We start from the raw sequence: 10,619 nt of genomic DNA on the forward strand, positions 1-10,619 counted from the left end.
AAAACACCCATTTAAAGTGTCGACCATGGACATAGGGTCGCATATTTCAATATTATTTTTACTTATGTGTTTAATGCCCCTAGAAATGTTTAAAGTTTCATTTTTTACAATGTCCCATAAAACTTTGGGATTGTTATTCGTGTTCTTTAATTTTTTGGTCAAGGAAATTTTCTTGGCCATTGTAATAACTTTCTTGTACATTTTTTTGTACTGTTTGGCATAATTTAAGAAATTTTTATTTTTTGCCGTTTTTTTTCCGAATATTGAATACTTTCAAGTTTTGGGACGATTTTATGATACCAGGGGTGATCCATTCAGGTCTGGAATAATTAAAAATTCTAACATTTGAGGAAGGACATGTCAAATCATAGTAGTACACGAAGGTATTTAAAAAACTATTAAATTTATTATTAATATTTTTACTCTCAAAGACTAGCTTCCATTTTTCCGTCTTCAAATGCCGGTTGAGTTTAACAAGATTTTCCTGAGTTATATGACGCTTTTGAATTATTTTACATTTCTTAGATTGTGGTTTCAAAGCACTAAATTGCAGAACAATGGCGTCATGATCGGAAAATGCATAATCTTCCACATAAGCACAGAAGTTTGGTAAATTAACGAAAAAATTATTTATTTAATTATAAAGTTTTTACAGGCTTAAAAAGTCCTAAAGACTGCTCAAAAAGAATATAAACTATTAGTATTATCGTTTATAAAAACTAAAACCCTCATTCACATCACTGTCGAAAGAGCATTTATTGGATATCCAGTTTTCATTTTTCAGTCTGACATTCTATGTGCGTTGTGTCTTTGGTTTGTAGGTTAAAAATGAGCCCTATCAAATACTTTTACCATGAGAAAAAAGATAATCTTATACGAATTTGTTACAAAGTGCTTTCAGCTTTTGAATGAGATCAGACAGACAAGCTTTCAAGTGCTATTATTGGATTTCTTGCAACATAATTTTAACCCTCATCAGAAAGCGCTAAGAAATAATAAAAATCAGTTGAGCTCAAGTAATCAAAAGCAATGCTTTAACCTATAAACGGAACAAACGGTTAAAAAACTTTAAAACGGAAGATTTATAGGTGTTTGAAAATATTTTTATAATGCAAATAATAAAGTGAATTAGTACAGTGAAATTACGCCTTGTGTATGGATTATAAGTTCGAGCAGTGAAACTTTGGGGTTTTTCTTTTCACATCAAAATAAGTATTTTTTGAAATTTTCTACTTTCCCGGAGTGGTGCAACATGTTTAAAAAACAAAATGGCGTCAAAAATGAAATTTTTTTCAGAAATTTTATCATTTTTATTTTATATTCGCAAAAGGAGGCATCGGTGCATATTCAAATTTGGTAGGTTTGTAGTTCATGTTAAGAACTACTCCTCATAATTTTTTGGTGGGGTTTCGTCCCTTCCCCTCCCAGTTATATATATATATGTATACATACATATGGTAAAACAGTTCATTTGACTATAACTTGAAAAATATTCGATTGATTTTAATGAAATTAATATCAATAGTAGCTTTTATTACTTACAACTTTCGGTTAAAATTTTAACAAAATCCGTTAAATAGTTCGGCCAAAATTTCCAATTTAGGGAATTGTTTAAAATGGCTGCCGTTTTATGCCATTTTGTCCTACGAGGTTAAATTTTTTTTTAAATTGTAGCATTTTTTATTATCTTTCGATTTTATAATAAGTGGCTTACCCGTAAAATGACTCCTTGATCCATATTTTTGCGAAAAACGGAAAATTTAACACTTTCTGGAAATAATTGTTTGGGGGGTGTATGGACTGGCTTTGGGGGGTGTTTTTTGCTTTGGCATGAGAAAACTATTTTTAAAAGAGGTCTATATGGTTTAAAGCAAAATTTTTAAGTTTTAACCCCCGCGCTGTAAGGGGGAAGGGGTGTATGAAATAAATGTATCTTAAAAGATTTTAAAAAGAGGTCAAAATAGTTTTAAATGCTAAAGTAACCCAAAATTTTAGATGCTTTTATTAATATAGCACTTTTATAGCACTCCGGGAAAGTAAAAAATTTAAAAAAATACTTATTTTGATGTGAAAAGAAAAACCCCAAAGTTTCGCTGCTCGAACTTTTAATCCATATAACAGCCTTTTTTTGCTTAGATTTACTCCAGTAAATAACTATAAAAAATTATAAATAGGATTTAAATCGCCGTGACGTTATAGCTATAACTGAATCATTCTTTAATTTATAAACAAGTTAAAAAATATCTTAAAATAATTATTATTTTTTATTCAAAATTCAATTTTAATTATTACAAAACTCGTATAATAGAAAATCGAATAGTTTCATTATTTTTTTTACATTTTATAATTGCAAATTAACATAAATATTACTTATTAAAACAAAGCATTTATTAATCGTAGTCCGTATTATTGTCGTATTTCGCGTTATAAACAATTAAATCTAGGCACAGGTGATTGGAATCTTAATTTTGATTGATTTTGTGACTGGTTTACCACTGAAGTCTGGACTGGCACCTTTATCAATTTGTTGTTTGTAAAGGTTGACAGTGCTTGTGCGTTTCAAACAATGTACATCTACTGTTTTTTCAGAGTTCTTGGAATGTCTGCATCCTTTTTGGCATACTGGAATGGCACGAGTTGTGAAACAGATTGTTTTACCATTGTTTTCAATGGTGTATCTGGTTTGATGTTTTGTATGGCATTCGGTCTTCTTTTCGTGGTTATGTGCATCTTTGTCACTAATGACGTTGATGAACATGGTTTTTCTTTGAGCAGAATGAGCAGCTAAAGCACGTTTTTGTTGTTCTACAGCAGGACCTTGGCATGTTTCGTCAACAATAGCCCAACTTGCAGCAAATTGACGTTGATCTTGAAGAAGGGTGTTTCGTGGACATGTGAAATCTAACCATGGCTCATTATTATTTCTACCTACAAGACCTCGAGTTTGACCTTGATATTGATCGTGAAGTGTAACTTTTACAATAAGGCTATCATAATATACAACTAAATCATGAGGGAATTCAATTCGTACGTATCCACTTGGTTGAAGATAGATGCGGGCATATACTTTGTTGTTGGAATCTTTCACGTAGTAACCATCTTTAACTGGCACTTCAATTCGGTTTTGGTCCAAATATACGACTACAGCTGGGTTTTCAGCTGAATAAGGTGCTTGGTGATCATAATTTGGTTGTAATTTTAACTCTCGGCTGTATCCTTCATGTCCAAATAAGATTTTAACATCCTTGTATTTTTCTTGTTCAGAATCACGGACTAAAATTGTGTATCGTAGATCGTTATCTTGAATTTCACGTTGAAGATGTTTTACAGTTTGTAAGAATATATGATAGCAGTGACCTAAAGCAACTTGGTAGGTCCTGTTGTTGAAAGTTGTAACAGATGAACCCTCTAAAACTGCAGCAGCTGTAAAAAGTGAAAAAGGAAAACAATTATTTAGTTGAAACTTCACTTACTCTAATTTTGTACCCTTCCCTTCTTTAAAGAAAAACCCATATGATTAGAAGGAGAATCCTCACTTTACAGAGCAGGAACAAAATACCAGGATTTTTGAAGTAAATATGACAGTATTTGAACAAAATTTCCGTTATAACCCAAAAATTTTCGAATTAAATATTTGACATTTTAGAACAAACAAAAATAATATTAACTTATTTATATATTTAAAAAAAAGTGTAGTTTAAAAATGAAGGAAGCATTAGATAACTATATTTCGGCTGTCCCAACCTAACTTGTGCCTCGTATGACTTAATAATGATACTTACTTTCAGATTCAATTCGTTGATACATTGCTGCGTAATAATTACGAAGAGGATTGGATTCAGGTCGAATTGCAACTAAAGAACGTATTGCTTTGTTCTTAATAAGTACGTTTCTAAAAACAACATCGGACTTAGGTGTTTGAACAGTGATATTTGCAGATTCGAAATTTTCTGGTTCGAATTCAACATGAATGTTTATTTTTTGAGTGCTTCCACTTCCTGTGGCATTCACTTGATTTCTTTCAAGATATTTGTATCCAAAATGTTGAATGGTAGACCATAATTTTTCTGTCATATTTCTGGTTACATCATCAACTCGGTCGAATTGTGCTCGAATGTTAAGCCTATCCATCAAAGTAGCTTGAACAGTTAAATTGGCACCAATTGGAGTTTGATGCATATTTTGTTCCATTTGGCGAGCATATAATTGAGCCATTGGTGAACTTTGAAGAGCTTGGCGTCTTTCCTGACTCTTTTCAAATCTTGCCTATAATAAAAATGACATTTTTAAATTATTAATTGACCTGTTACTGATAATATTGCTCAAACATATCTGTATATATAAAAATATAAATTGCTGTGCGTTAGTCTCGCTAAAACTCAAAAACGGCTGGACCGATTTTCATGATATTTTGTGTGTGTGTTCAAGGGGGATTTGAGGATGGTTGAGATTCACCATTAGGTCCGCTACAATTGTTTTTGAGGGTTCCGCAACAAAGAAACTAAATTTCATTAAATGGTGAGAGCGCATATAAATGATATATTTCATTATTATTGCGACTTACTGTATACTATGCATTTTTATTAGTATTGAGGTGTTGTTTAATAGTAAAATTACTTTTTTATTACAACTAACTATGTACTATGCATTTTTAGCAGCGAGCTCCAATACTAAAGGCTCCAGCTAGGCCGAAGGTTGATGGGTTGGGGTTTAGCGGGATAGAAAAGAGGTAATAGATAAGAGTAAAATTTGGGTTTTGTTGGCCTGTTGGGATGAGCTAACGGGTGGGCTTAGCGGGCATAGCGGGCAGCTAAACATAGTATAGATATTAATGAATTGAAGTTAGGTTTTTACAGGACAACGTCTGTCGGGTCCGCTAGTTTCTTAATACAAATAAAAATGCTAGACACTTTCGTAATAAAAGATAGACGCACATTTATGAAAGCTGATTGATAGAAATAAATAAACAAATTCATTACGGAACGCAGTAGAAAAAAATACAATACATCAAGATGTACAGAAGTTGATCCATCTGATAGATTTGGTAGTAAGAGCTCTGTAATGTCCAGTCCAAGTGTATATTGCTACATGTCTGACATTGATGACATAAACGTTCACTTTAAATTATTGTCGATTATAATAAAACTTACGTTTACGTTGATTTCTGCACCATGTTGGTAACTCTCTCCGAATTTCATTTTGATTTCAGTGTTAAGATGGGAGTCACTTTGGAGAGCCTTGACAAAGTCTAATGCTGGTGATTGTGTTCCTTTTGTATCAGCACTAACCCAGATTTGATATGGATTTCTGCCATACTTGGCCAAGAACAAAAGTTGTCGGAAATGATTTTCAGCGTGGCTTTTGGCGTGTGATAAAGTAGCGACGTATTTTGGTTGATTTTCCCCTGAGAATTGAACAGCAACATCATAAACTTTTCCGTCAGCAAGATCAATATCTGATCGGACGACATTCAAAGCTTCAATTTGGCGAGTAACTCGTTGTTCAAATGGTACTTTTGCTAAGTTGGTATTTTTAGATACTTCTTCAGTTTGGTCAGCATGACGATGGCTCATATCAATGGATACATAACGAGAAGCAGATAATTCATGAACATATTCGACATTCAGATTGCTGGCATGGAGAGAATTGCTGAGCCAACTTTTCCAAACAAAGACAATTGGAGATAAAACATTGTATTTTTCAGCCATATTGTTAAGAATGCGCCATTCAGCGGGTGATTGTTCAGATTCTACTTTCATGCGATATGCAATACCATTTTCTTGTCCATAAGTATATTCTGATTCTTGGTGTGGTCTTACATGAACAATATGCCTTTGTTGTTTAGCTAAATCAGACACGGTTAAAAGATTAATGTTTGAAGTATATGGCCAGGTACTGTAGTGAATGATTTTATTATTTTGTTCTGGGTATAATGGTGCCAATTTCATGTTGAGAAGTTGCTCCTTTAAGTTGTATGTAACTCGTACACTGACGGGTAAGTGGACTTGAATATTTCTATCAAAACCAGCAACATACATTTGGCTATCGAATGGTGTAACAAATCCAATTTGAGATTCAATTTTTGATGAGTACAATAATTCAACTTCACTATTTAACATTACATTATCTTTGGTATTTGGACCAATTTGTACTTGTCCTCCAATATTGATGAGTGTTGGTTTGCGTACAGTAAATGTGAATGGGAAACTCATTTCTGTTGGAATATTGATGGTAATATCTTCATCGTTATATAATTTGGTATAGTTGAATTTTTGACCATCACGTAATGCGACAAAAGCTTCACGGAGTAATGTGGGGATTTGTTCGAAAGAATGTTTGTCTAAAGCAAAGAATCGTTTGTAACCAAGATGTTGGAATAAAAGGTTGGCTTCAACTTTGACGTCGTCATCTACTTGGATGTTTAAAAGTTTAGCGATTTTGTCAACCCATTGTTGTGCAACTTTGTTTGATTGTTCTTTGGCAATTTCAGGTGATTCAATTGGTAAATTCTCTTGAACTAAAGCAATCAATGATCTTACACTGGATACCATGGCATTCATCTACATTTAGATAAAAATAAGATTAGTGAATATACAGACAGCTTGGGAAACTGATAAACAATAGGACAAGTAGTCTAAAATGTTATCTTACACTCATCAATTTTTGTGAGAGTCCTCCTTCGTTAATGTGCATTGAGTAGTACAAGTAGTTTGGAATGATGTTATCTTCACCTCGCATAACACTCATGTATTGTTTGTAGTATAAGTTCAAATGTTCAAAAACGTGTTCATAAAGGCTGGCGTGAGCATATTGTTGACCATATGTTTCAGGATTTAACATTTTGATGGCTGATCTGGCATTGGCAGCGCTAGAAAAATAAACAAAATTAACGTATATAACAAATATGGTATTTAGTAGAAAAAGCATAAACGTGAAATAACAGACAAAGTTCGTCGTATAGTTAGGGTTCCGTTGTACGTACAAAGTTATAATTTTCTTTCGCCAGAATTATGAGTATGGTGTGCTGTAACTTTTTATTAAAAAAACCAAGGAACACATTTTTATTTCCACGAACTCTATCGTTAGAATCATTCATGGATCCTTAAAAACGCATAAGTAAAATGAAAATGCCTTTTTTGTTTGTATGTAGAGTTTTCGAGGTAAAGCTCTCAAAATCTTTAATTAAGAATCCCCTTTACATTCCTTGCTAAAACAGCCTAGTCGAAATAAGTAAGTGAGTTTTAAATTTTTTTTTGTGCTTAAAAACCTTTTCAATAAAATGGAAATAATAGATTGCTAAAATATTTTATAAGATTTTTGTCTATATTTAGTTAATGGATTATGGCTCAAATAATTTTTATTAAGTCCTACTTTAGGGCATATTACTCCAAATATTCTGGAAATTTGAACAAAACCTATCGTAATTATATAATTAATAACATGAAATTACTTTTATTAAATACTCACAGTTCAGTATGTTGATGCCCTTTAAGTCGACTGGCGGCTTCAATGGATGATTTGATAGCACACCGAACATGTTTGCTTGGTTCTACATGTGTATATTCAGCCATGCGTTGGAGCATACTTGCTGGTGGTTGAGTGCGCATGAATTGGAATACGGCAGCTGTACGTACTTGAGTGGAATCGCCAGTGTTGGAGTAAATTTTGTATAAAACAGATCGTGCTTCTTTAGGGTAAGTATATACCAAATGATCCATAGCAACAACCATTAAAAGACGTTGGAAATCGGTTAATGGACGTTCACCTTCCAAGTATGGTTTAAATACAGACAATATTTGAGGATGTGCGACATTTCCTAAAGCACGAATGCATACTTGGATTTTTTTGCTGTCGTCATTTTGTTGAGCTTCTTGTAACATTTGTGATAAGTATGGTATGTATTCCTTTGTAATGAAGTTGTATTTGGTAAGTTCTGATGATAACTTACGGAAACTCTTCAAGGAACGGCTCTTTTCATGTTGATAGTTAACGAATGCAATACGAACAAGGTCTGAAGTTGCTAATATGGCAGTTTCGTTAAGGTATTTTTGCGATTTGACTTGAGCATTGGTGCTCATTTCATAAAATACTCGAACGTATTCTTCAGTTGGGTGGGAAACATTATTGGTGAGTGATGCTAAGATGGCAGCAGCTTCTTCTCCGCTAATTTTTTTGGTTTGGATCCATTCTTTAATGGTTAATAAAGCTGGACCTGTTCCTGATTCAGTAACGGCATCTCGGTATACTTTCCATGCAAGTTGAGCATTGACATTTTCTTGTTGTTGTTGTTTCTTGTCAAATAATTTTTGACCAATTTCTTTTAATTCAGCGGCATTCATCATACGGATAAGATCAACTAATAAGGTAAATCTTGATAATAATTGATCTTTTGGAATGAGATTTGGATTTTCAATTTGATGTGCAAGTTCTTGTACAATTCTCACGATTGATTGAGCTGGCTCAATTGCGAATTTAACTGATCGACCGCGATTTCCAATGAACAATGGTAATAATGGATTTTCGGGAGCATGTTGTAAGGTTGGCATGGGTTGATAGTCGTCAGCATCATAACTGTTATCGCTAGTTTCTTCGCTGGAATCAGATGATGACACATCACGGCCCCAGTTATCGGAGTGGATTGAGCGAGTTGACCGCTCACGTTTTTCGTGATTTCTACGTTCTTCACTGCTTTCGCTATCAAAATCAATTTCATTTCTATTAACTGATTGACGTACTGTGTTTGGTTTTCCGGCATGAACTTGATTTTCAGCAGCGAATGGACTGTTGTAAGAGTATACGAGATTTCCAACGGAAACTGGTGATTGCAATTTAGGTTTTTCTTCTGTGGATGATTGTACTCTTTCTAAAGTGATATTGAAGCGACTTACAACCATACCATTTTGGCTGTTGTATAATGTTGGGCTGACGATAATTTTGTTTGTGGTTACTGATGATTGAATGGTGTAACGTTTGAGATTTCCAGAAATTACAACCAAACTGATGGATGATTTCTATAAGTGAAAAGAAAATTATAAATTCTTTTAATAAAGACGGGGTTATGTGAGTATACTCCTCCCACTTCGTAAAGAATGCTTTTCTTATTTTTAAGAAATTCTTAAAGAAATGTCACAATGCTCACCATATTTCAAAAAAACAAAGAATAAAATTTATATGTAAAATCCTAATTTGAACATTTGAATGGCTCAAAAATCAAATTCATAAATCAATGATACCAATACTTTATTATGAATATATTTAAAAGAAGAAATTTAATACGTACAGATAAAAAGTTTTTCAAATTTCCATTAATGTTTTCAGTGAATGTCTCTGGTAATCCAAAGTGTGCTTCCACAATTTGATCACAGTTGCTGTAGTTTTTAGTTTTAACAATACCAATAATTTCACCATCACCTTTAAGATCTGGTAAAGGTGCAATTTGAGGTCTGTTTTGTAAAACATGTTCTGGCAGAGGGAAAACATCGTAAAGAGTTTCACATTTTCCAGTGACTGTGTCCTCCATCGTTTTATAGTTGCCGCTGTTTTCATTCATTTCAGGTTTTTGATTGTAACGTGATGACATCAAGTTTTGACCTTGCATATCAACTTGAATTTGAGATACCAATGATTTAATTAAATTGGCTTCCCAATTTGGGATATTTTTTTCAACCAAAACTTGCTTGACAACACCATTTACGAGTTCAATTTCAAATGGTTTATTGTTCAGAGGTAAGGGTTTGTAGTGAAGTTGTTCTTGAGGAATTTCTGATTCCCAACCACCTGGTAAGTTGACATGAATTTGGGCATATTCTGGATTGGTTATTTGAGCATTGAGAAGGTCATTCGTACGTGGATTAATTCGAAGATTGGCTCGTACAAGTACACCAACATATTGATCAGCAACATCGTGTAATGCTGCTAATGTACGTCCATGGACTTTGTATTGGTATTCTGTGTTTGATTTCCAAGCGTTGCTAGTTAAAGAACCAGTGGCGCAGACGTAACCAACTAAAAAAAAAAATCAACTCCAATTAAATAATAAAATATTTAGAAATACTTAGTGCCTTTTAATTAAAAGAGAATTGACAAAAACACATGTAGTCGAATATTCGAATAAAGGCTATCTAAATTTTTGACTTGTGTCTTTACGACTCGAAACTTTTCAGTTTTTAAGTTTTTTCGGGAGTTCAATGTTAAGTATTTATTGAAACAAAAATGAAATTATATTTTAAAACATAAAGTTAAAAACAATAATTCTTACCGAGCAGACAGACGAAGAATGACTTCATCTTGGTGGCACTCAAAAACAAGTGTACTGATTGAAGATTTTTGTTGCAATTTTATAGTAAATTGAAAAAGTCCAGTAATTTAGATAATAAGTAAATCCAAAATAGCTGAATTTCATTTTTTAAGATAAAGTTTATTCTTAATGTTATAAATGTCTATCTATATAATTGAAATTGAAAATTAATGACATGAAAATGATGAACTTTACAATTTTTAAAATACACGTGTGAGTATTTTCTTATCATTTATGTATATTCAGTGTAAATTATTTTTGAAAAAAGTACAAAAATTGTTAAGAATTTTTAGGCTGCAGTCAGGAAAGATGCAATCAAAAT

General features: G+C 32.8%; 1 protein-coding gene across 1 annotated transcript; it reads right to left on the minus strand.

Annotated features, from left to right (window-relative positions):
- Positions 1–2,379: 2,379 nt before the first annotated feature.
- On the minus strand, positions 2,380–10,323 carry LOC123302314 (vitellogenin-like). The gene is made up of 7 exons (XM_044885189.1): positions 10,259–10,323; positions 9,281–10,005; positions 7,468–9,011; positions 6,652–6,868; positions 5,151–6,560; positions 3,783–4,266; positions 2,380–3,423 (listed from the first exon to the last, which is right to left on the minus strand). Exons 1-7 carry the CDS (start codon positions 10,284–10,286, stop codon positions 2,441–2,443), a joined length of 5,391 nt encoding a protein of 1,796 aa, XP_044741124.1. The 5' UTR covers positions 10,287–10,323; the 3' UTR covers positions 2,380–2,440.
- Between the last annotated feature and the right edge of the window lie 296 nt (positions 10,324–10,619).

Source organism: Chrysoperla carnea, chromosome X (genome assembly GCF_905475395.1).
Source record: "Chrysoperla carnea chromosome X, inChrCarn1.1, whole genome shotgun sequence".
NCBI classification, from domain to species: domain Eukaryota; kingdom Metazoa; phylum Arthropoda; class Insecta; order Neuroptera; family Chrysopidae; genus Chrysoperla; species Chrysoperla carnea.